The sequence below is a fragment of the Saccopteryx bilineata genome, chromosome 1, assembly GCF_036850765.1.
Source record: "Saccopteryx bilineata isolate mSacBil1 chromosome 1, mSacBil1_pri_phased_curated, whole genome shotgun sequence".
NCBI classification, from domain to species: Eukaryota; Metazoa; Chordata; class Mammalia; order Chiroptera; family Emballonuridae; genus Saccopteryx; species Saccopteryx bilineata.
In genome coordinates, this window is record NC_089490.1 from 342,306,701 (window position 1) to 342,334,439 (window position 27,739).

The window sequence follows — 27,739 nt, forward strand, 5'->3', positions numbered from 1 at the left end:
CAATGCCAAAAGAAGACATTCCTGGAGGAGTGATTGTCCACGTTCATGACAAGGGTTGGATGGATCAGGATGAGATGAAGATCTGGTTTGAGAAAGTTTGGAGGAGACCCGGTGAGCTCTTACATAAACCTGCCCTGTTAGTGCTTGATCAGTTCAGGGCACACATAACAAAAAAACACAAAGAAGATTGCTACAGAGCAAAAAACAAAACTTGCCATCATACCTGGAGGCTTGACATCCCAGCTCCAACCACTTGATGTCAGCATTAACAAACCCTTTAAAGCTGCCGTGAGAGACAAATGGACCCAATGGATGAAGTATTCTGGGGACAATTTGACACCAGGAAGAGTGAAGAAACCAACTGTAGGAGAAGTTTGTACTTGGGTGAAAAGATCCTGGGATAATATCAAGATTGAGATCATTGTCAAGTCATTTAGAAGTGTGGCATTTCAAATGCCCGAGATGGAACTGAGGACAAGGCAGTGTATGAAGACAAGTGATTCGTCATTGGACACAGATGGGGACAAACTAATGGATGGGAGTTTTGACAGTGATGAGGAGTTGTATGAATTTTGTGATGAATAAAATTTGAGTTCAATAACTTTATGTAATACATTTTTTTTTCAAATTTCAAGCCCCAAAATGAAGGTGTGTCTTATACATAGAAGCATTTTATACATGGGGAAATACAGTACTTGGTTTGTTCAAGTTTTTTGTTTTTTGGTTTTTGGTGTTTTTTTTTTTTACAAGCCAGGAAACCAATTTATTTCTAAAGCTCTGCCATATATTTCTAGCGGGTACCGATGGTCACCTGCCACACTCGCACCAGGTTGTCTGTGTAGCCAGCAAAGAGAGTCTGGCCATCAGCAGACCATTGTTCAAGTTTTTTCTTTTCATCTTGATTCAATGTGGGTATGTTGTATGTTTCTAGGAATTTTCCCGTTTCTTCTAGATCGTCCAATTTGGGGGCATATAATCATTCATAATAGTTTTTTATGATCCTTTGTATTTATACAGTGTCAGTTGTAATGTCTTCTCTTTCATTTATAATTTTACTTTTTGAGTCCTCTTTTCTTGTTAAGTCTAGCTAATGGTTTGTCTGTTTTGCTTATCTTTTCAGAAAACCAGCTTTTAGTTTTGTTTATCTTTTCTCTTGTCTTTTTAGTTTCTATTTCATTTATTCTCACTTGGCTATTTACTTCCTTCCTTTTGCTAACTTTGAGCTTAGCTTGTTCTTTTTAGAAAAGTAATATGATGTTTTGGTGCTCGTAACAGTTACCTTTGGGGAGGAAAGAGGAATTATTGAGAGGAAGGTCACTAGAGTCTTCTCAGATGTTGTTGCTGTTCTATCTTGTGATATGGGTAGTAGTCACATAGGCATTTATTTTGTATTAGATTATTAAGCTGTATGTTTTCTGTACTTTTATTCATGTGTGTTGTATATTGCAATAGAAAAATCAAAGAAAAAGAGAATATTAACAGGCTTTTAGTAGTATTTTAGCAAACACTTTGAATATAAATATACTCTGTGTGTTTCATAAGTAGTAAACTGTCAATTTTATAATGTCTTAAATCTTGATAAGCCCTGCACCAATAACTGCTTTTTTAAGAGTTTTTACGTGTCTAGAAATTGAATTTTTTGTTTATATCCAGTAAGATTATATTCCTTATTGCTAGTGGAATATGCTTCAAAGTTCCTAATAACGAACATTTTAGATAATGTGGTAATAATTAAGTAAGCCCTGTTATTCAGTGTTTATTTAATTATTGGTTTTATCATCTAATTTTGAAGCCTCTGGGCTCATTTACAAAGTGTTAAAAAAAAAAACACACCTTGCATTCCTATTTCTCAGTCTCAAATTGAAGATCAAGTTGTACCCTGTACGAATATAAACAAGTTCCTCAGCTTGCTAGTGTTACCTGGGTTCTGCCTGAGTTCTTTATCTCTCTCATTTGCATTCTCTGAGACTGATAGAAATGAGATAATTTCTCTTGGCAAATGAATGATATAGCATATTGAACATCAAGATCCATACGTTGACTAGCTTTTTAAAACAGACTTTACTTTTTAGAGCAGTTTTAGGATGACAGAAAAATTGAGTAAAGATATATTTCCCACATACCCTTGCCCTACACATACATCGACTCCCCTGTTATCAACATCCCACACCAGAGTGGTACAGATACTACAGTTGAGTACCCTCCATCGACACAACATTAGCACCCAAAGTTTATATAGTTTACATTAGGGTTCACTCTCTGTCTTGTACATTCTACATGTTTGGACAAATGTTTAATGGTAGGTATCCACTATCATTATGTCATACAGAATAGCCTCACTGCTCTAAAATCCCTCCGTGTTCTACCTGTTCATCCCTCTGCCCCCAGGCCCTGGCAACCACTGATCTCTTTATTATCTCTAGTTTTGCCGTTTCCAGAGTATGTTAATACAGTTGACCCTTGAACACTGTGGGGTTAGTGGTGCCAAGCCACACTGTGCACTTGAAAGTCTGCGTATAACTTAAGTCCACCCTCCCCATATGTGGGCAGATTCCCAATCGTGGATTGAAAATACAGTTGACCCTTGAACAACACAGTTAGGGGGGTTCCATGTATAAGTGGATCTGCATAGTTCAAGGGTCAGTTGTAGTTAGAATCATGTATTATGTAGCCTTTTCTAATTGGCTTCTTTCATTTAATAAAGGGCACTTGTTTCTTCCATGTTTTTTATGGTTTGATAGCCTATCCATCTATCTGTCTACCTACCTACCTATCTATTTATTTATTTTTGAATTTAGTATTGAATATTTCATTATCTGGATATACCATATTTTATCCATTCACCCACTGAAGGACATCTTGGTTGCTTCCAAGTTTTGGCAGTTATGAGTAAAGCTTCTATAAACATTTGTGTGCAGGTTTTTATGTGAATGTGAATTTTCAGCTTTTGGGGTAAATGGATCTTACGGCAAGAGTATGTTCAGTTTTATAAGAAACCTTCAAACTGTCTTCCATATTGTTGTACCATTTTGCATTCCTACCAGAAATGAATGAGAGTTCCTGTTGCTCCGCATCCTTGACAGTATTCGGTATTGTCAGTGTTCAGGAGTTTAAGCATTCTAATAGGTATGTATTAGTATGGACTGGCTTTTCAGTGTGCTTGGCCAGAACACTGCTTGTGAGTCATTTTCTGTGGATTACGTAGTTCTTATTCCCTCTCCACCCTCAGCCATTAAAAGTGCAGCAGTTCTCTCAGCAACCTGTGAGCCACTTATTTTTGGAATGTTAGTACACCTAAAGGAGTCAGAAAGTTGGGGGAAGTTTTTTAAGTTCCTTCGGGCTGTTAACAAACCAAATTGATTAATGAGTGAATAAATTAGGATTTTGTCTATGTAACCTCCTCCAGACATATTCACAACTTTCAAAAATTCTTTAGATGAATGCTTCACATTAAATATCTTTGTTTCATAGTGTTAATCAATGAAATTTAAAAATATTGTAGTTCTTCAGGGATATTGTCTCGTTGATTACTGTAACCCTGCTTTTAGCCTAGTACCTGGCACATAGTAATCACTGTGAATATTTGTTCAATTGAAAAATGAATTGAAGTAAGGCCTATAAATATGGGAGATATCTATATTTTAGATGCAACACAAAGTTATTTCTCAATGGTGAGAGTTTGGAAACATCTCCATTCATGTTAATTAATGCTAAGGAATACGGTGATTAAAAAATGCTTGAATAAGCCCTGGCCGGTTGGCTCAGCGGTAGAGCGTCGGCCTAGCGTGTGGAGGACTCAGGTTCGATTCCCGGCCAGGGCACACAGGAGAAGCGCCCATTTGCTTCCCCACCCCTCCGCCGCGCTTTCCTCTCTGTCTCTCTCTTCCCCTCCCGCAGCCAAGGCTCCATTGGAGCAAAGATGGCCCGAGCGCTGGGGATGGCTCTGTGGCCTCTGCCCCAGGCGCTAGAGTGGCTCCAGTCGCAACATGGCGACGCCCAGGATGGGCAGAGCATCGCCCCCTGGTGGGCAGAGCATCGCCCCATGGTGGGCGTGCCGGGTGGATCCCGGTCGGGCGCATGCGGGAGTCTGTCTGACTGTCTCTCCCTGTTTCCAGCTTAAGAAAAATGAAAAAAAAAAAGATTAAAAAAAAATGCTTGAATAACCAGAAATTAAAATATACTGTAAAGTCTCTAAATTAAAATGGTGTGATATTGGAGCATAAATAAACCCAAGGTATAGAATTAAACCCTCAGAAATAGATCTAAGTTTGTATGGAAATATATAAAGACATAGTATCTCAAATCACTAAGGTAAGTGGTATAGGTCAGTATGGTGCCATATAATTGTATCAACCAGGAATAAGTTAAATTTTTATTTATATTGTGGCAGATAGAGTGATGTGAATATATGTTTTTTCCTGAGAAACTTGAAGAATAATGGTGCTGTGGTAATTTCTGCTATTTCTAGCACATTAGTAGTCATTTCTGTGATTCTTACAGTTATGGTACATAATTTATCTACTCTTATCCCATCTTAAACATGTGTCTTTTAACCCCCGAGTATTTTCTCTTATTTGGGAGAAATAGTAGAATATGATAGAATATAAAGACATTTCTCAAAATACTGTACACTGAAATAAATATTTGTAATCACGGCTTTTGTTCTGAACATAAACTATCAATGCTTGTTATCTCATTACTTGCACCTTACTTACTGATTTTTGTCATTACAGTGTTTTGAAAGTGCATAAAATACTTTAATTTTTATTTTTTTATTATGTTTAGTAATCTTGCTTTCTTTTTTATAATATAGTAAAAATCAATTCATTTGGAAAGTTCATTTTTAAGTGGGTTATTTTAGATCTTAGAACTCATTTTTCTTAACAAAAATATGTAATATATTCACAGGGCAGCCATAATGCATCAGGGTGATAAAATACAGCAGCTATCAGTGAAAATTTACAGAACACTCATAATTAAAGAAGACAAGAATAGTGAAATTGAATAAGAAACAGTTTATTTTATGCTTGAAAAAATAGGAGAATGAAAAGTATTGACACTTATGGGGATCATATAATATGCTTTGCATTTTTTTTTTTTTGCATTTTTCTGAAGCTAGAAACAGGGAGAGACAGTCAGACAGACTCCCGCATGCGCCCGACCGGGATCCACTCGGCACGCCCACCAGGGGCGATGCTCTGCCCACCAGGGGGCGATGCTCTGCCCATCCTGGGCGTCGCCATGTTGCGACCAGAGCCACTCTAGCGCCTGAGGCAGAGGCCACAGAGCCATCCCCAGCACCCGGGCCATCTTTGCTCCAATGGAGCCTTGGCTGCGGGAGGGGAAGAGAGAGACAGAGAGGAAGGTGCGGCGGAGGGGTGGAGAAGCAAATGGGCGCTTCTCCTATGTGCCCTGGCCGGGAATCGAACCTGGGTCCTCCGCACGCTAGTGCTTTGCATTTTTAAGACCTGTAAATATTGATCTGTGGGGGGGTTAATTTTAAAAATATAGAAAAGTACAGATAATAATACAGTAAACAACCAAATGCCATCACCCAGCTCACTATTTTGCTTCAGAAACTTTTAAAAATTAATGGAACCATGACATTTTTAGGCTTACGTTTGATTTTTACATTAAAACTTATACTCTCATAGTGCTTGATGTAGATTTAGGTCATTTTGAGACTTGTGAGCAATAAAGAGAAGGAAATAAAAAAACTGTACCAGAGGTAACTAGGGCGGCTTGTTAGAGAGCAGAAGGATTGTCAGAGAACATATCAGGAGGTACACACCTTTGAAACTGAGTGAACCTCATACTTGAGAAAGCAGAAAAAGATGAAATTGAAGATATATATTTTGTTAGTGATCAGAAGATGATATTGACATGATACTTCTTATCATCTTTTCTAAATACTTCTGGTTGATGGATGAAAGAATTAGTAAGTGGTGTTGGGAAGTTGGACAAAGGAAAGAATATATTATATCTTTTATATTTAGTCAAAAACTATATTGAATATCTATAAATTATGTATTTATTGGAATGGATAGGAGAAAGATAGAATCATAGTAGTCACACAATTTGCTTCTCTGAAGAAAATGACTTTAAACTTAACACCACATGTTCAAAATATATTCTCTACCTTTTGTATTTTGTGGAAAATCGGAGCCATTAATGCAATTAAGCTAACATAGTCCATTCTCTAGTAATTGTAGTCCAGTACTTGATGGATGCCTTAGAGCTCCTATTGGTTCTGTAGTAGGGAAGGCACGCTAGAAACTGGAGCTCCCCAAGCACCTTGGTGTGTGTGTGTGTGTGTGTGTGAGAGAGAGAGAGAGAGAGAGAGAGAGAGAGAGAGACACTATGTCAGACTGCTACAGTCTTCTGAGAGTAATGACTTCATTTTCTCCTCTCAAATTTTGTGCATGTTCCTCTCTAACAATAGATTGCCAACAGTAATCTGGAACCATGCAGGAAAAGTGATTCTAAAAATACAGTTCTCAGTTTAGATGGGTGGGAGCTGTAATGCAAAGCTGACAAAATACAATCAAACACGGTCTTGTTTTATTTTTTTCCTCTTCTTCCCAATCTCCTCTCTTCATTCCTTATTCTTCTTGGAGCTGCTTGCTTTAATAGCTTTATCTTTTCTTTAATTGAATTTATTGGGATTATCTTTTATTATATGTATATAGCCTCATAAAATATGAGTGATCTTTTTTGTGTGTATACATTTTTATTTTTTAATTTTTAAATTTTATTTAGAAAGTTAACTTTTAACAGGGTGACATTGATCAATAAGAGTACATAGGTTTCAGGTAAACATTTCTATAGCATTTGAACTGTTGATTATGTTGTATACCCATCTCCCAAAGTCAAATTATTTTACATCACCTTATATTTGTCCCTCTTTAACCCTTCCCCCATCCCTTCCTTCTCCCTTCCCCTCCCCCCATACCCTTCCCCTGGTAACCACTTCATTTTTATCTACGTCCATGAGTCTCAGTTTTATATCCCACCTGTGTGTGAAATTATATAGTTCTTAGCTTTTTCTGATTTTCTTATTTCACTCAGTATAATGTTGTCAAGGTCCATCTATGTTTTTGTAAATGTCATTATGTCATCACTTCTAATAGCTGAGTAGTATTCCATTGTATATATGTACAACATCTTCTTTATCCAATTTCTATCAAGGGACACTTTGGTTGCTTCCATGTCTTGGCCACTGTGAATAATGCTGCAATGAACATAGGGGTACATGGGTCTTTACATACCAATGTTTTTGAGTTTTGGGGGTAGATACCCAGTAGAGGGATTGCTGGGTTATATGGTACCAGTAATTCTATTCTTAATTTTTTCTTCTTTTTTTTTTCGTAAGTGAGAAGCAGGGAGGCAGAGAGACCGACTCCCACATGAACCCCAACCAGAATCCACCCAGCAAGTCCCCTAAGGGGCAATGCTCTGCCCATCTGGGGCCCTTACTCTTTTGATTGGCGCCTGAGGCAAGGTCATGAAATCATCCTCAGATCCCCAGGGCCAACTTGCTTCAACTGAGCCATGGCTGCGGGAGGAGAAAAGAGAGATAGAAGGGAGAGGGGGCAGGGTGGTGAAGTAGCTGGTCACTTCTCCTGTGTACCCTGACTGGTAATCGAATTCAGGGCATCTACATGCTGGGCTGACACTACCACTGAGCCAACCATCCAGGACCTTCTATTCTTAATTTTTTGAGAAGCCACCATACTTTCTTCAATAATGGTTGTACTGATTTGCATTTGCACCAGCAGTGAATGAGGATTCCTTTTCCTCCATAGGCTCTTCAACACTTGTTATTACCTGTCTTGTTGATAATAGCCAATCTAACAGGTGTGAGGTGGTATCTCATGGTAGTTTTGATTTGCATTTCTCAAATAGCAAAGATGAGCATCTTTTCATATATCTGTTGGCCATTTGTATGTCCTCTTCGGAGAAGTGTCTGTTTAGGTTCTCTCCCCATTTTTTTTCCCAGAGTCAGAAGTGGGGAGGCAGTCAGACAGACTCCCACATGCACCTGACCAGGATCCACCCGACATGCCCTCCAGGGGGTGATGCTCTACCCATTTGGGGCATTGCTTTGTTGTGGCTGGAGCCATTCTAGCACCTGAGGCAGAGGCCATGGAGCCGTCCTAAGAGCCCAGGCCAACTTTGCTCCAATGGAGCCTTGGCTGCAGGAAGGGAAGAGAGAGATAGAGAGGAAAGAGAGGGGGAAGGGTGGAGAAGCAGATGGACGCTTCTCCTGTGTGCCTTGGCCAGAATTGAACCTGGGACTTCCACATGCCGGTCCGACGCTCTACCGCTGAGCCAAACAGCCAGGGCTCCTATCCCCATTTTTTAATTAAATTGTTTGCTTTTTTGTTGCTGAGCTTTGTGAGTTCTTTATATATTTTGGATATTAACTCCTTATCAGAGCTGTTGTTTGCAAATATCTCCCATTTATCTGCCTATTTATTTTGTTGACAGTTTCTTTTTCTGTTCAGAAGCTTTTTAGTTTGATAGAGTACCATTCATTTATTTTTTCTTTACTTCCTTTGCCTTTGGGGTCAAATTCCTAAATTGTTCTCTATGGCCAAGGTCCATGAGCTTAGTACCTATGTTTCCTTCTATGTAATTTATTGTTTCAGGTCTTCTATATCGGTCTTTGATCCATTTTGAATTAATTTATGTGCAGGGGGACAAACTGTAGTCAAGTTTCATTCTTTTGCATGTGACTTTCAAATTTTCCCATCACCATTTATTAAAGAGGCTTTTTTTCCTCCATTGTGTGTTTTGGGCTCCTTTGTTGAAGATTTGTCCATATATATATGTGGTTTTATTTCTGGGCTGTCAGTTCTGTTCCATTGATCTATATGTCTATTTTTCTGCCAATACCATGCTGTTTTCATTATTGTGGCTCTGTAGTATAATTTGAAGTCAGGTAGTGTGATACTTCTGGCTTCATTCTTTTTCCTCAGGATTGCTTTGGCTATTCATGTTTTTTTTTGTTTGTTTTTTGTTTTCTTGTTTTTTTCTGAAGCTGGAAACGGGGAGAGACAGTCAGACAGACTCCCGCATGCGCCCGACCAGGATCCACCCGGCACACCCACCGGGGCGACGCTCTGCCCACCAGGGGCGATGCTCTGCCCCTCCGGGGCTCGCTGTGCCGTGACCAGAGCCACTCTAGCGCCTGGGGCAGAGGCCAAGGAGCCATCCCCAGCGCCCGGGCCATCTTTGCTCCAATGGAGCCTCACTGCAGGAGGGGAAGAGAGAGACAGAGAGGAAGGAGGGGGGGGGGGTGGAGAAGCAAATGGGCTCTTCTCCTATGTGCCCTGGCCGGGAATCGAGCCCAGGTCCCCCACACGCCAGACCTATGCTCTACCGCTGAGCCAAACGGCCAGGGCTCGTGGGGTTTTTTTTTATGGTTCCATGCAAACCTGATGATTTTTTGTTCTATTTTTTAAAGAAATGGCATTGAGATTTTGATGAAGATTGCATTAAATTTGTATATTGCTTTGGGTAATATGGCCATTTTAACTATGTTGATTCTTCTAACCCATGAACATGGAATATTTTTCCATTTTATTGTCTCTTTTTCAGTTTCTTTCAATAATGTTTTGTAGTTTTCAGTATATAGGTCCTTCACATCCTTTGTTAAATTTATTCCTAGGTGTTTTATTTTTTTGTTGTTGCAATTGTAAAAGGAATATTTTTTTAGTTCATTTTCTAATGTTTCATCATTGGTGTTGAAATCTCCAAATATTACTGTGTTCTTGTCTGCTTCTATTTTTAGATCAGTTAGTAGATGTATTATATATACTGCTCACAAAAATTAGGGAATATTTTATCACTTCATATTCATTTTGAAATACTCCCAATTTTTGTGAGCAATATATTTTGTTGCTCCCTGGTTTGGAGCCTATATATTGAGAAGTGTTATGTCTTGATATAATGTCTCCTTTATCATTATGAAATGTCCATCTTTGTTTCTGATTACCTTTGTTGTCTTGAAGTACACATTGTCATATATGAGTATGACTACACCTGCTTTTTTTTAAAATATTATTTGCTTGGAGAATCATTTTCCAACCTTTCATTTTGAATCTACTTTTGTTCTGGCAGCTTAGATGTATTTCTTTTTTTTTTTATGAATTTTTTTTTTTTTTTTTGCATTTTTCTGAAGCTGGAAACGGGGAGAGACAGTCAGACAGACTCCCGCATGCGCCCGACCGGGATCCACCCGGCACGCCCACCAGGGGGCGACGCTCTGCCCACCAGGAGGCGATGCTCTGCCCATCCTGGGCGTCGCCATGTTGCGACCCTCCTGGGCGTCGCCATGTTGCGACCAGAGCCACTCTAGCGCCTGGGGCAGAGGCCACAGAGCCATCCCCAGCGCCCGGGCCATCTTTGCTCCAATGGAGCCTTGGCTGCGGGAGGGGAAGAGAGAGACAGAGAGGAAGGCGCGGCGGAGGGGTGGAGAAGCAAATGGGCGCTTCTCCTATGTGCCCTGGCCGGGAATCGAACCCGGGTCCTCCGCACGCTAGGCCGACGCTCTACCGCTGAGCCAACTGGCCAGGGCTATGAATTTTTATTAATGTTAATGGGGTGACATCAATAAATCAGGGTACATATATTCAAAGAAAACATGTCCAGATTATCTTGTCATTCACTTATGTTGCATACCCATCACCCAAAGTCAGATTGTCCTCCGTCACCTTTTATCTAGTTTTCTTTGTGCCCCTCCCCCTCTCCTCCTTTCCTCCTGCGCCCCACCCCCACCCCCGGTAACCACCACACTCTTGTCCATGTCTCTTAGTCTCGTTTTTATGTCCCACCAATGTATGGAATCATGTAGTTCTTGGTTTTTTCTGATTTCGCTCCATATAATGTTATCAAGATCCCACTATTTTGTTGTAAATGATCCGATGTCATCATTTCTTATGGCTGAGTAGTATTCCATAGTGTATATGTGCCACATCTTCTTTATCCAGTCTTCTATTGAAGGGTTTTTGGTTGTTTCCATGTCTTGGCCACTGTGAACAATGCTGCAGTGAACATGGGGCTACATGTGTCTTTACGTATCAATGTTTCTGAGTTTTGGGGGTATATACCCAGTAGAGGGATTGCTGGGTCATAAGGTAGTTCTATTTGCAGTTTTTTGAGGAACCACCATACTTTCTTCCATAATGGCTGCACTACTTAACAGTCCCACCAACAGTGAATGAGGGTTCCTTTTTCTCCACAGCTTCTCCAGCATTTGCTATTACCTGTCTTATTGATAATAGCTAATCTAACAGGTGTGAGGAGGTATCGCATTGTAGTTTTGATTTGCATTTCTCTAATAACTAATGAGGATGAGCATTTCTTCATATATCTGTTGGCCATTTGTATTTCTTCCTGGGAGAAGTGTCTGTTCATGTCCTCTTCCCATTTTTTTATTGGGTTGTTTGTTTGTTGTTGAGTTTTATAAGTTCTTTGTATATTTTGGATATTAGGCCCTTATCTGAGCTGTTGTTTGAAAATATAATTTTCCATTTAGTTGGCTGTTTGTTTATTTTGTTGTCAGTTCTCTTGCTAAGCAAAAACTTTTTAGTCTGATGTAGTCCCATTCATTTATCTTTGCCTTCACTTCTCTTGCCTTTGGAGTCAAATTCAAAAAATGCTCTTTAAAATCCAGGTTCATGAGTTTAGTACCTATATCTTCTTCTATGTACTTTATTGTTTAAGGTCTTATATTTAGGTCTTTGATACATTTTGAATTAATTTTCGTACAAGGGGACAAGCTGTAGTCGAGTTTCATTCTTTTGCATGTGGCTTTCCAGTTTTCCCAGTACCATTTGTTGAAGAGGCTTTCTTTTCTCCATTGTGTGTTGTTGGCCCCTTTATCAAAGATTATTTGACCATATATATGTGGTTTTATTTCTGGACTTTCTATTCTGTTCCATTGGTCTGAGTGTCTACTTTTCTGCCAATACCATGCTGTTTTGATTGTCGTGGCCCTATTATATATTAGTTTGAAGTCAGGTATTGTAATGCCCCCAGCTTCATTCTTTTTCCTTAGGATTGCTTTGGCTAATCGGGGTTTTTTATAGTTCCATATAAATCTGATGATTTTTTGTTCCATTTCTTTAAAGAATGTCATAGGAATTTTGATGGGAATTGCATTAAATTTATATATTGCTTTGGATAATATGGCCGTTTTGATTATATTTATTCTTCCTATCCATGAACAAGGAATATTTTTCCATCTCATTGTATCTTTTTCGATTTCCCTTAACAATGCTTTGTAGTTTTCATTATATAAGTCCTTTACATTCTTTGTTATGTTTATTCCTAGGCATTTTATTTTTTTTGTTGCAATCGTGAAGGGGATTATTTTTTTTAGTTTGTTTTATAATATTTCATTGTTGGCATATAGAAAGGCTATGGACTTTTGTATGTTAATTTTGTATCCTGCGACCTTACTGTATTGGCTTATTGTTTCTAGTAATCTTTTTGTGGAGGCTTTGGGGTTTTTGATGTATAGGATCATATCATCTGCAAAAAGTGATACCTTTACTTCTTCTTTTCTGATATAGATGCCTTTTATTTCTTTGTCTTGTCTGATTGCTCTGGCCAGAACTTCTAGCACCACGTTAAATAAGAGTGGAGAGAGTGGACAACCCTGTCTTGTTCCTGATTTAAGGTGGAAAGTCCTCAGTTTTATGCCATTTAATATGATGTTGGCTGATGGTTTATCATATATGGCCTTTATCATGTTGTGATATTTTCCTTCTATACCCATTTTGTTGAGTGTCTTAAACATAAAGTTGTGTTGTATTTTATCAAAAACCTTTTCTGCATCTATTGATAAGATCATGCGGTTTTTGTTCTTTGTTTTGTTGATATGGTGTATTGCGTTAACCGTTTTACGTATGTTGAACCATCCTTGAGATTCTGGGATGAATCCCACTTGATCATGATGTATTATTTTTTTAATATGTTGTTGTATTCGATTTGCCAGTATTTTGTTTAATATTTTAGCATCTGTATTCATTAGAGATATTGGTCTGTAATTTTCTTTTTTTGTGCCATCCTTGCCAGGTTTCGGTTTGAGGGTTATGTTGGCCTCATAAAATGTGTTTGGAAGTATTGCTTCTTCTTCACTTTTTTGGAAGACTTTGAGTAGAATAGGAACCAAGTCTTCTTTGAATGTTTGATAGAATTCACTAGTATAGCCGTCTGGGCCTCGACTTTTATTTTTGGGGAGGTTTTTAATGTTTTTTTCTATTTCTTCTCTACTAATAGGTCTGTTTAGGCTTTCTGCTTCTTCATGACTCAGTCTAGGAAGGTTGTATTGTTCTAGGAATTTATCCATTTCTTCTAGGTTGTTGAATTTAGTGGCATAAAGTTTTTCATAGTAATCTACAATAATTCTTTGTATATCTACGATGTCCGTGGTGATTTCTCCTCTTTCATTTTAGATTTTGTTTATATGAGTTCTTTCTCTTTTTTCCTTGGTAAGTCTTGCCAGGGGTTTGTAATTTTGTTGATCTTTTCAAAGAACCAGCTCCTTGTTCTATTAATTTTTTTCTATAGTTTTTCTGTTTTCTATTTCATTTATTTCTGGTCTGATTTTTATTATCTCCTTTCTTCAGCTGGTTTTGGGTTGTTTTTGTTCTTCTTTTTCCAGTTCCTTAAAGTATGAAGTTAAGTAGTTCACTTGGACTCTCTCTTGCTTGTTCATATAAGCCTGAAGTGATATGAACTTCCCTCTTATCACTGCTTTTGCTGCATCCCAGAGATTCTGACATGTCGTATTGTCATTTTCATTTGTCTGTATATATCTTTTGATCTCTGCATTTATTTCTTCTTTGACCCATTCATTTTTTAAAAGTATATTGTTTAGTTTCCACATTTTTGTGGAGTTTTTTCCCTTTTTTGCAGTTGAATTCTAGTTTCAAGGCTTTATGATCAGAAAATATGCTTGGTATAATTTCAATTTTTCTGAATTTGCTGATGTTATATTTTTGGCCCAACATATGTTCAATTCTTGAGAATGTTCCATGTACAGTAGAGAAAAATGTATACTCTGTCACTTTGGGATGAAGTGTTCTATAGATGTCTATCATATCCAGATTCTCTAGTGTTTCGTTTAAGGCCAGTATATCTTTATTGATTTTCTATTTGGATGACCGATCTAGAGCCATCAGCGGTGTATTGAGGTCTCCAAGTATGATTGTATTTTTGTCAGTTTTTGTTTTTAGGTCAATAAGTAGCTGTCTTATCTATTTTGGTGCTCTTTGGTTTGGTGCATATATATTAAGGATTGGCATGTCTTCTTGATTCAGCATCCCCTTAATCATTATGAAATGACCATTTTTGACTCTTGAGTACTTTTGCTGTCTTGTAGTCAGCATTATTAGATATGAGGATTGCTATGCCTGCTTTTTTTGGATGTTATTTGCTTGGACTATTGTTTTCCAGCCTTTCACTTTGAATTTGTTTTTATCCTTGTTGCTTAGATGTGTTTCTTATAGGCAGCATACAGTTGGATTTTCTTTTTTAATCCATTCTGCTACTCTGTGTCTTTTTATTGGTGAGTTTAATCCATTTACGTTTAGTGTAATTATTGACACTTGTGGATTCCCTATTGCCATTTTATAAATTGCTTTCTGTTAGTTTTGTATCTTGTTTGATTCTTCTCTTTTGTTTTTCTATCATTTGTTTTTGTTTGTTTGTATTCTATACTTCTTTCCTCTGTTGCTACCTTTTTTAAGTCATGTGCTTTTGTGGTGGTTTTTTCAAGGGTGGCTACCATTAAGTAATGAAAAGGGTACCTACCATATTCATTGTAGTACCCTATCTTGCGAGTGTTTCTGCACTTCATCATCTTTTGCTACTGTTAATCTCTGTCCTCTCCCCCCCTTTTTTTTTTTTTTTTTTTTTTTTGCTTGTCAAGTTTAAATTTGGTTTTATTGTGTTCTTGGTGGAGCTTTTACTTGTGTTTTTGTTTTGTTTTGTTCTTTGGATCTGGTTGGAAAACCCCCTTTAGTATTTCCTGGAGTGGGGGTTTTCTGATGATAAATTCCCTCATCTTTTCTGTATTTGTGAATGTTTTTATTTCTCCTTTGTACTTAAAGGATAACTTTGATTGGTATAGTATTCTTGGCTGAAAGTTCCTCTCTTTCAGGACTTTAAATATTGGGGTCCAATCTCTTCTAGTTTGTAGAGTTTCTGCTGAAAAATCTGATGATAATCTAATAGGACTTCCTTTATATGTTGTATTCTTCTTTTCCCTGGCTGCCTTGAGCCATGATATTTGATTTCCTTTTTCTTAATGGCATTTGAGAGTGGTCTTGTTGATCAGCCTAGCTACCTCCACACCCCTAGCTCCTCCCGACTCTCAGTTCCAAGTGAAAGCAGCCTTTGCTCAGGTTAGTGAGGAAGGCAGAGAGTTTCTTTGTCTGACTTATTTCCCTCAGGATTGGTCATATATTTAGCCAATTTTTCACTCGATCCTATTTCGCCTTCAGGGTGTGAAACTCTCGGATGCTCCAAGGATAGATTTTTCTGTCTCTGGTTGTTGAACTTGTTGAAATTTGGGGGAGATTTTTCGGTCCGTGTCCTCATGGTGCCATTTCTATGACCAGATGTATTTCTTGAAGTCAGCATATGGTTGGATTTTGCTTTTTGATCAAATCTGATACTCTGTGCCTCTTTATTGGTGAGTTCAGTCAATTTACATTTAGGGTAATTATTGACACTTGAAGATTTCCTATAGCCATTTTATGTTTTGTTTTCTGGTAGCTGTGTGTCTTGTTTGGTTCTTTTCTTTTGTGCTTCTGTCAGGTTTTTTGTTTGTTTGTTTGTTTGGTGGTATTCCATGCTTCTTTCCTGTTTCTTCTTTTTTTAAGCTTTGTGTTTCAGTGGTGGCTTTTTCGGGCTGGTTACCATTAGGTTATTAAGAGAAAAATGTTTGTATATACAGGAGTCCTTTGTCTTATGAGAGCTTCTGCACTATATCCTCCTTTGCTACTGCAGATCTTTATCTTCTCTTTTATGTTATTGTTGTCACAGGTTATCCTTGTTTTTATTGTGACCTTGTTGGAGCTTTTACTTATAGTTTTGATTTGTTTTGTTCTTTGTATCTTGTTGAATAACCCCCTTGAGTACTTCCTGCTTCTGGTAGTCAATTCCCTCAGCTTCTGTATGTCCACAAAAGTTTTTATTTCTCCTTCATATTTGAAGGATAACTTTGATGGATATAGTATTATTGGCTGGCAATTCCTCTCTTTCAGTACTTTAAATGTTTAGGTCCACTCTCTTCTGGCTTGTAGAGTTTCTGCTAAGAAGTCTGATGATAACCTAATAGGTTTTCCTTTATGTTATGTTCTTCTTTTCCCTAGTTGCCTTGAGGATTCTTTCTTTGTCATTGATTTTTGACAATTTTGTTATGATGTGCCTTGGAGTAGGTATGTTTGGGTTGAGGTAACTTGCCATTCTTTTTGCTTCTTGGATTCGAGGCTCTCTTTCCATAGGCTTGGGAAATTCTCATCAATTATTTGTTTAAATAGGCTCTCCATTCCCTTTTCCTCTCTTCTTTTTCTCATATACTCATTATTCTTATATTGCTCTTTCTGGTGGATCAGACAATTCTTGTAGAACTCTCTTGGTTTTTTTAGTTTGTGAGTCTCTATCCACTTCTCTCTGTAGCATCTCTGGTTGCCTGTCTTTGATGTCACTGATTCTTTCTTCTATCTGGCTTGTTCTATTAGCTAACCTTGCTACTCAGTCTTCAATTTGTGTATTGAGTTCTTCATCTCTGTTTTTAAAGTTTCAGTCTCCTTGGTGAGGTGTTCATTTTGTTCATTAATTTGTTTGAGCTCATTAAGTTGCCTGTTGTCTTCTTGCATCTCATTGAATATTTTCAGAACTTCAATTTTGAATTCCTTATAATTTACTCCAAGGTTTCCATGTGATTGAGATTTTTTTCTGGATATTTTTCATTTTCTTTCTGAACTACATCTCTGTCTTGTGTAGCCATGGTATTCAATTTCTTCTTTCTTGATGGCATTTGAGAGTGGCATTGTTAAGAACTCTAACAAATAAAACAACTAAAAAATGAAAAATTAAAATAAAGTATAATTAAAAATTTTTTAAATTATGACAGGGAAAAAGGCTAAAAAAAAGTAAAAAACAAAACACCCACATTCTATAAGAATAAGAAATATAAAAATTAAAGAAAATGAAATTCAAAAGAGAAAAAAATATAAAAAAGGGATAAAAGGAAAAATAAATTTCAGTTTTGAGAGGTTTTTTTCCAGTAGATGTCACTGTATTACAACTCTTAGCTCTATAAAGTTCCTGGGCTGTCCTCTGCTGAGATGTTGCTGTGGCAATGATGTAAGTGGGGCCTGCAGTCACATTGGTGGGTGAGGCATGTGTTGTGAGGGCTTACAACTTCGGCCTTACACTTCAGCTTTACTGTTCCGGTTTTCTAGCTTTATGCCTCTAGCAATGGCAATCTCTGGCTTCCAGGTTCTCCTACCCATGTCTGAACAGACCTGGGGACTGAACATGGAGCACCTCTGTTCTTCAGGGAAGAGAGTGGCTCTGGAGAGCTAGCTGTGTTCTTTGTCTCTGCCTCTCTAAGTACTGTGAGGTAAGGGAGGCGGGACCTGGGAGGGAGGGCCTCCCAGGTGAGGGAGGGCTTCACTTTAGCTTTTTCTGTCTCTACTGATTGCAGGCTACAGGCAGAAAATGAGAACACTGGCTGTGACTCCGTGCTCTGGCTGCTTTGATTTATCTCCCCCTCTGCCTCTCTGTCTCACTGCTCCTTCCAGGAGAAGAAGACCCAGTCTCTCCTAAATTTCCTTCTCCATACCCATCAGACAAAATCCAGAGAGCCTGGAGCTTCCCTCCTCCTCATAATCCAGCAAAGAAAAAAAAACCAGTCACTCCAAGTTTATCTCCTCTCCTCTCCAAAGCCTACCACAAATATGTTTTATCTTCTGCCCCCCTTTTCATCCCATCCCACCTTTAGTCCACTGGGTGTGTGGATATTTCAGGCACACCTGCAAGTCCAGCTGGAGTTTCTTGGCTGCGTTATAGTTGTTCAATTTGTTGAAATTTCAAGGGGAGAAATCAGGAGTATCTCTCACGCTGCCATTACTCTGATGTCATCCCAGGAAATCTACATTTTTATTTTACATTAATGATATGTATCTTGTTTTGTTTCTTACTTTTTTTTTCTTATTTTCATTTTTTGTTTTTTGGTTTTTTTTTGTATTTTTCCGAAGTTGGAAATGGGGAGGCGGTCAGACAGACTCCCGCATGCGCCCAACCGGTATCCACCCAGCACGCCCACCAGGGGGCAATGCTCTGCCCATCTAGGGTGTCGCTCTGTTGCAACCAGAGCCATTCTAGCGCCTGAGTCAGAGGCCACAGAGCCATCCTCAGCACCCGGGCCAACTTTGCTCCAATGGAACCTTGGCTGCGGGAGGGGAAGAGAGAGACAGAGAGAAGGGAGGGAGAGGGGGAGGGGTGGAGAAGCAGATGGGTGCTTCTCCTGTGTGCCCTGGCCAGGCATCGAACCTGGGACTCCTTCATGCCAGGCTGACACTCTACCACTGAGCCAACCGGCCAGGGCCTGTTTCTTACTTTTTTCATTGAACTCTTTGTTTTGAAATTCCATCTACGTTGCTATAGGTCCATCTATTTGTTGTTTCTCATGTCTACAAAATATTGAATCATATTTGTTTGCTACATTTTACTTAGTCTTCTAGTAATAAGCCCTTAGGTTTTCAATTCTGTTAAACCAGAAAAAAAATACTGTAAAAAATAGTTTTATATATTCTCTGAAAGATTTGTATGAAAGTTTCTCTAGAATATATATCGAAGAGTGGAATTCCTAGGTCATATTGCATTTACACTCTTAATTTCACTGTGGTCTCCAGAATAGTGGTACCTATTTACACTCTACTGGCATTAACTGAGAGTTTCTGTTTCCCTGTGAATTAGTTTTTGATTGATTTGTAACAAAACTTAGTGACTAAAAACAACTGTCACAGTTCTATTAGTCAATAGTCAGGATGCTGTGGCTGGGTTCTACTCAGGGTTTTATAAGGCTGAAAAAACATGTCAGCATTCTTATCTGGAGCTTGAGGTTCTCTTACAAAATCATTATTGCTATATGCAGAATTTAGTACTTTGTAGCTGTAGGACTGAAGTTCTCATTTTGTTGCTGGCTGCTGGCCAGATTGCTTTCAGTTCCTAGAACTGCTCTGAGGACCTTTCTGTGTGTCCTTCTTGATCTTCAAGCCTGCAACAGCAAGTTAGATCCTTCTCCTGCTTCTAACCTCTTAGTTCCTCTTCTGCAACCAGCTGTAGAAAACTTTCTTCTTTTAAAGGACTCAGATAATTATGTCAAGAATACCCAAAAACCTCCAAATCTTGAAGCCACCTGATTTGGAACTTTAATTAAATTTGCTAAATCTCTTCACATCCGCATCTAGCCTAGTGGTTTATTGAGTAAACCAGTAACAGAATCTTGAGGCACATCATGGAAATCTTTGTCAATTTGACATATGTAATGAATTTTTTAAATGCTTGTTGTACTTTGCATTTGTCTTATTCATAGTGAGTTAGAGTATTTCCTTATATATCTTAGCCATTTGGATCTTTCTTTCTGTGAATCTGCTTTTTCTGTGAATTGTATCTCTTGCCCAGTTGGGGAGCACCTAATTTTTTCATTATTATTTCCTTGGCAGAAGGTACTTTGTTTATTCTGTCTATTGACTACTTGTCAATTTTAGATGTTAAAAATAGTTTATTGTAAATCTGTCATTCTGTTAATTTTGCCTTTATTTTCCTTATGAAATAGAAATTCTTAATTTTAATGTAGTCAGATTTGTCAGTTTTTCAATTTACCATTTGCAGTTTGAGGATCTTCTTAAAAAAATTCTTAACCACTGGCAAAGTCACAAAGTTGGATGATTAATTCATGTATTTTATACTTTCTTTACTACTAACAAGTATCTAAGATTACAAATGTTAAATTAACAATCCTATGTTAGTAGTTTTTGAACCTGTCAGATCCTATAATTACTTGTTTATATATGCTTTTTTAAAAATTGAAGTGAAACTCCTGTAACATAAAATTAACCATTTTACAGTATACAGTTCAGTGGCATTTAATATGTTTACAATGTTATATGACTACTACCTCTATGAAGTTTCACATTTTTATTACTCCAAAAGAAAACCCCATGCGCGTTAAGTAATAATCACTTCCCATTTCCCCTTCCCCCAAACCATTGTTCTCACTAATCAGTCTCTATGGATTTATCTATTCCAGATATTTCATATAAATAGGTTCTTACAATATGTGGCCTTTTGGGAGGGGCGGTTATTTTTCTGAAGTGAGAAGAGGGGAGGCTGAGAGACAGACTCCTACATGTGCCCGGCCAGGATCCACCCAGCATGCCCACAAGGGGGCAATGCTTTGCCCATCTGGGCCATTGCTCCCTTGCTATTCTAGCACCTGGGGCGAAGGCCATGGAGTCATCCTCAGCACCTGGGCCAAATTTGCTTCAATAGAGCCTCGGCTGCAGGAGGATGGGGGTAGCAATAGAGATAGAGAGAAAGGAGAGGTGGAAGGGTGGAGAAGCAGATAGATGCTCATCCTGGCTGGGAATTGAACCCGGGACTTCCACACTTTGGGCCAGCACTCTACCACTGAGCCAACCAGCCAGGGCTATATGTGGCCTTTTATATCTTTTTTTTACTTCGTATAATATTTTCAAGGTTCATCCATGTTTTAGCATAAGTACTTCATTCCATTTTATGACTGAATATTATTCCATTGTTTGGATATATTACATTTTGTTTATCATTTATCTATTGAGGAACATGTGATTAATGGCTATTATGATTAATGCTGTTATGAGCATTAATGTACAAGTATTTCTTTGAATACCTAAGTTTAATTCTTTTAGGGATTATACCTAGTAGAATTGGTAGGTCATTACAGTTATTTTTTATCTTTTTAAGGAACCACCAAAATTGTTATACCAATTACTGCACCATTTCACATTTCTAATTTCATTTCATCTTAGTCAAAAAAGATAATTTGTATCACTTCAATCTTTTTAAATTTACTTAGACTTGTTTTATGTCCTAGTATATGGTCTGTCCTGGACAATGTACCATGTGTACTTGAGAATATGCAATCTGCTGTTGTTGGATGAAGTCTATCTACCATTTGAAAATTTCCTCTTAATTCAGCATTTGTTTGGTTACTATAAACCTTTGACTATTTTCCAGAGTTCCTATAGTTGATTTTGATGGGTTTAATCATTATTTCAAGTTTTTCTGTGGAGGGACAGACTTTTGGAACTACTTATTCCCCACCATTATTGCTGACATAGCTCTCAGCAATTACTTTTTTTTTTAACTGAGAGGAGAAGAGATAGACAGACTCCCACATGTGCCCTGACCAGGATCCACCTGTAACCCCCATCTGAGGCCAATGCTCCAGTCAGCTGAGCCATCCTCAGGTCCTGGGGCAGATGCTCAAACCAGTCAAGTGACTGGCTGTGGGAGGGGAAGAGAGAGAGAACGAGGGGAGGGAGTGGAAGAGAAGCAGATGGTCGCCTCTCTTGTGTGCCCTGACTGGGATCAAACCCAGGACTACACACTGGGCCAATGCTCTGTCCACTGAGCCAACCGACCAGGGCCAGCAATTATATTTCAAAACAAATATTTTCCCCCCTTTTCCCTTGCATTTTTCCGAAGCTGGAAATGGGGAGGCAGTCAGACAGACTCCTGCATGCGCCCGACCAGGATCCACCCGGCATACCCACCAGGGGGCGATGCTCTGCCCATCTGGGGCATCGCTCTGTTGCATCCAGAGCCATCCTAGCGCCTGAGGCAGAGGCCACAGAGCCATCCTCAGCGCCCGGGCAAACTTTGCTCCAATGGAGCCTTGGCTGCAGGAAGGGAAGAGAGAGACAGAGAGGAAGGAGAGGGGGAGGGATGGAGAAGCAGATGGGCGCTTCTCTTGTGTGCCCTGGCCGGGAATCGAACCCGGGACTCCCGCCCGCCATGCCAACGCTCCACCACTGAGCCAACCGGCCAGGGCCAAAACAAATATTTGATAATGCCCTTTAAATATCCTGAAATGAAACTAATAGGTACTATAACTTAATATACACAGAAATCTTAATATAAAACAATTTAATATAAAGGAGAAATAAAGTAAGTAATTCATAAAGAAGTAGTATGAATGTCAGTATGTAAATACATACTACATATGACACTGGAAGACATAGTGAAATAGTGCTGTGTTTATACTTATTTTGTATAATTTAGATTTAAGGGATCTAAAATGATCAGAGATCATTTCGTACAAATGCTAATATTGAAAGACTATAATCTAGTCATAGAAACTAGACTTTTTTATATATACAGGAAAAGAGAAGTCAAGACACTCCAATACATATCATAGACTAAAGAGGTTAAGGAAAGGAGAAAGTATAGTATTCTTATATGTACAGTACCTTATTTGAAAAATAGTTATTTAATAAATAGTGAAGAAATATCAGAGAACATATATTTTTAAATCCTAACACATGTCAGGTAAAATAGTTTAGTCTTTAGTACTTAAGTCCTTGAAAACAATATTCTGTAAGTGATTATAGGATTTAAAGATGGATTTTTAATTATTTTTATTTAGTTATTCATTTTAGAGGAGAGAGGGAAAAAGAAAGGGGGGAGGAGCAGGAAGCATCAACTCCCATATGTACCTTGACTGGGTAAGCCCAGGGTTTAGAACCAGCAACCTCAGCATTCCAGGTCGATGCTCTATCCACTGTGCCACCACAGGTCAGGTGAAAGATGGATTTTTAAAAAGCAATAATAGTATACTTGAAATCTGTATTATTTTATTAACCAATGTCACCAAAAAAAACTTAATTAAAAAATAAATTGATATATATTTGAAGAAAATCTAAAATTTGGTGCACTTAATATAATTATATTATCATTATAAAAAAAGCAATGATAGGACATTTAGAACCAATATCAAAGTAGGTTTGAAAAATTATAGGCAATTACAATATGAGTGAATGATTTAAATTGGTAATTTTTATACTAGATTTCTCATTAATACTCCTATATACCTATACATGATATCCAATATTTTTAGAACAACCAATGGAATTAAATAAGATACCTTCATTTCATTTCATGTGTTTCTGTAATTCAGGATTTGGTACTAAGTCTCTTAGAAGGAGTCTTATATCCTCTGTTGCAGTGAATTCAATCTTTTTACACTTGGGGAGTGGTGAAAATAGGAGAATTCTTTCTGAGACTGCTAAGACAGAAATCACTCTGAGCATAAGCAAATACAACTAAATCATTGGTTCTGTAATCATCATACAACATCAGGGTGGTTAACTATTTTGCGGACTGGCACAAAATTCTGGCAGACCAGTCTATGGACTGGCAGTTCAAAAATGCTGTTCCAGTGCGTATTTAAAATTGACTTTTTTGTTTTTACAGTAACTGCACTATTACTCTAAAACATTTTCAAATAAATATACAATTTGAAATATAATAGTTGGTAAATTAGCTAGCTACTTTCCAGAAAAAACATAGGTGTAATAGTCATAACTTGAGAGAGCATGGGGAAGGGCCCGAGGGAGGGGACAATGGGGTGTAACGGGGGGCATGTTATTGGGGGGATGAGGGTGTTATATTGAGTGGGACACTTGAATCCATGTTAACACAATAATAAAAAAAAACTTAATAAAAAGATAGCCATAACTTGATCCAGAAACTTTCCTAATTATACTATTTAAATTGTTTGATCTACAAATAATGTTATAGCTTAACTGTTATAAATGTTAGCTAGTTTATTTGCTACCCATTTCAAATGGAATAATCTCCATATCTATATTGTAAGTTCATAAAGATCTTAAATCTAGTTAGTTTTCCTGTTTCTAAAAATCGGTATTAATAACATTATTATTAATATACTGCTCACAAAAATTAGGGGATATTTTATCACTTCATATTCATTTTTAAAATATCCCTTAATTTTTGTGAGCAGTCTAATTTAGTAATTACAGTTTTAGAGGTCAGTCCCTTAAGAAAACTAAATCTTAATCATGGATCAAAATTTTAAGAGATTCTATAATTCACATTTAAAATTTTGATTCATAATCTCTTGCCTTGATTTGCCCCTCAATCACAATCCGTTTTTAGGGAGTTTATTTTGTGACAAAAGTACTTTGTCCTTTGTTTGTTGTATGTTTTGAAAATATGGAACAAAGTCCCTTGACCTAAGCACTTCCCAAGCAGGCATTTTCTCTTTTAGGTATGTACTGAGAACTGTATTTTTTTTTTTTTTTTCATTTTTCCGAAGCTGGAAACGGGGAGGCAGTCAGACAGATTCCCGCATGCACCCGACCGGGATCCACCTGGCATGCCCACCAGGGGGCGATGCTCTGCCCCTCTGGGGTGTCGCTCTGTCGCATCCAGAGCCATTCTAGTGCCTGAGGCAGAGGCCACAGAGCCATCCTCAGCGCCCGGGCCATCTTTTGCTCCAGTGGAGCCTCGGCTGCAGGAGGGGAAGAGAGAGATAGAGAGGAAGGAGAGGGGGAGGGGTGGAGAAGCAGATGGGCGCTTCTCCTGTGTGCCCTGGCCGGTAATCGAACCCGGGACTCCTGCACGCCAGGCCGACGCTCTACCACTGAGCCAACTGGCCAGGGCCAAGAACTGTATTTTTATGAGAACGGCCTGGCATCACATTGTTTAATTGGATTTTGATTTTTAGTTGTGGCATGTATACGAATGTGAAAGGCAAAGCAAAGTATGTAATTGCTTTTTGTGGCTTGTGTTTTTCATCTGCAGCCTTCAAGCAAAATAAAGGTACCTGAAGAGAGTTTCTTCAATGTTCCTGCTTTCCTGACTGTCTCGGGACAGCTGCACCTGGAAGTGATGTCAGGGTATGTCACTTTCTCTTCTCTTTTGCTTTAATGGACTACTGCTTTTTAACTGGGTGAGAGTGAAATGATGCTTCCTTTCCCAGTGCTAAAACCTAAAAAGTAAAATTAGTGTTTATGATTAGTCCACTTGGATTTAGCAAAAGTATATTTAGATTGATGTGACAACATCCAAGTTTCTTACTTAAAAAAAAATCATATTAATGTTGACTTTTGTTTTTAGTGAAAAATGTAACACTGGAAATATGAAGTTGTAATTTTTTTATTATTTGAGAGAGAAAAGAACATCAACCTGTTGTTGTTCCACTCATTTATGTATTCATGGGTTGATTCTTGTATTTACCTTGATTAGGGATCAAACCCGCAACCTTGGTGTATTGGGACCACACTATAATTAACTGAGCTACCTAGGCAGGGTGAAGTTGTGATTTTTTAAAAACTTTACTAACCTATTTTTATAATGAAAATTTAAATATAATTAATCATATTATGAAAATAAGGTTATAGTTCACAGCTATAATGAAATATAGCCCATTTCATTAAAGAAAGAAAGGTACTTGAAACAAGTAGAAGAAAAATATTACCCTGGCTGGTTTTCTCAGTAGATAGAGCATCGGCCAGGTTTGATTCCCAGTCAGGGCACACAAGAGAAGCAACCATCTGCTTCTCTCCCCCTCCCTACCACTCTCTCTCCCTGCTCCCCACTCACTCCCCCTCCCTTCATTTTCTGCCCCTCCCATAATTCTCTTTCCCTCCCTCTCCCCATTCTCTTCCTCTTCTCCTCTTCTCCCTTGATTGATTTGAGCGATCCCAGGCACTGAGGATAGCTTGTTGGCCTGAGCATCAGCCTTAGGTGCTAAAAAGAGTTCACTTGATTCAAGCATTGGCCACAGACAGGTGTTGCCAGGGGGATCCCAGTCCAGGCACATGCTGGAATCTGTCTCACTATGTCCCCTTCTCCCACTGAAAAAGAAAAATATTTTAAATAATTGGTTTCCATAAAGAAAATTGACCTTAAAGGAACCATGAGAGACAAGTGACAAATTAAAAAGTTGGGTGGCATTAATTTTAGCAACTCTAAAATTCTTAGAAAGGCATTATGCTTCTTTTGGCCCAACTTTGCTTTTCTTTAAAACAGGTGATTAAGCAGGATTTTAAAGTCCTGTCTAAATCTTATATTCTGTGATTCTATAGGTAATTTCTTCATGCTGACTCAACAAGTACTAAGTCTCTTTTATATCTATTTTTTCTCATGTAGAGGTTGAGACTTAAAAATCTTTTGAAGAAAAGCTACAGCAAAAAAAGGGACTCATTATGTGTTTCCTATTGTTAAAATGTACAAGTTGGAAAATTCAGGGGAAGCATAATAGAAAATTGTTCATGTTAATTTTTTACATACTTTATTGTTAGGATGAAAAGTCAATGGTAAAATAAAGATGGTTTTGCAAATAACATATACTTTACTTAGATTCTTTTCTGATTTATCTTTTAAGACAGAAGCATGTTATTTGACAATTCCAATAACCAAATAATTGACAATATCATTAGAATACTATATAGAAAAACTATAATCATAATGATCTGTGAGATTGTAGGATCTGCAGAGCTGTGTGTGGAAAAGGCCTTGTCAGGCATGTCATGGAGAGTATGTTAACTTTGTAAAATGTTATTTATCCCTTTACACACACACACACACACACACACACACACACACACACACACACACACACACACCGGCAACAGTCAGGTTGTTCTGTGTATATATGGGTCTGTTTCTGTTTATTCTTGTTTTTTTATAATCTCTATTTAAGTGAAATCATATTTTGTCTTTTTTTTTGTCTTTCTTTGTTTGACTTATTTCACTTAGCTTAATACCCTCTGAGTCTGTCCATGTTGTTATAAATGGCAAGATTTCATTTTTTTTTACTGCTGTTTCATCGTGTGTATTTTACAGGGGTGGGCAAAAGTAAGTTTCAAGTTGTGAGTAGGCAGAACACAGTTTATTCTTCTGTTATTTATTAATTATTGTAAATCAAATTTATTAATTACTGTAGACATGCTTTTTCCCACCCCTATATATATATCACCTCTTGTTTATCCATTCATCTGTTCATGGACAGTTATGTTGCTTCCGTGTCTTGGCCGTTACTAGCAATGCTGCAGTGAATATAGGGGCACAAATATATTTTTATATTAATGCCTTTGTTTTCTTTGGATAAATACCTGTAAATAGAATTGCTAATTTACATGGAAGTTCTGTTTTTACTTTTTGAGGAATCTCCATACTATAATTTTTTCCATAGTGGCTGCACTAATTTACAATTCCACCAACAGTGCATGAGGGTTTCCATTCTCCACACCCTCACCAACACTTGTTGTTTGTGGATTTATTGATGAGCACCATTCTGACTGGTATGAGATGATATCTCATGTGGTTTTAATTTGCATTTCCTGATCACTAGTGATGTTGAGCATTCTTTCATATGTCTCTTAGCCATCTGTATGTTCTCTCTGGAGAAATGTCTATTCAGGTCTTTTGCCCATTTTTTAATTGCATTATTAGAGGGTTTTGTTTTTTGTCTATTTGTTTGTTTTGGTGTTCTTAATATATTTTGGATAGTAATCCTTCAGTGTATTGTATCATTGCTGAATATCTTCTTCCATTCCATAGGATGTCTTTTTGTTTTGTTTATAGTTTTCTTCACTGTGCCGAAACTTTTTAGTTTGTTGTACTTCCATTTGCTTAT

At 38.0% G+C, this 27,739-nt stretch overlaps 1 protein-coding gene across 2 annotated transcripts in view; it reads left to right on the forward strand.

Annotated features, from left to right (window-relative positions):
* The window catches only part of NARS2 (asparaginyl-tRNA synthetase 2, mitochondrial), a 175,174-nt gene that overhangs the window by 60,765 nt on the left and 86,670 nt on the right, over positions 1-27,739 (forward strand). For both annotated transcript variants that reach the window (XM_066249340.1, XM_066249348.1), the window contains one exon: positions 24,901-24,995. In XM_066249340.1, the coding sequence (XP_066105437.1) occupies positions 24,901-24,995 (95 nt within the window). The remainder of the gene's footprint in view (positions 1-24,900; positions 24,996-27,739) is intronic.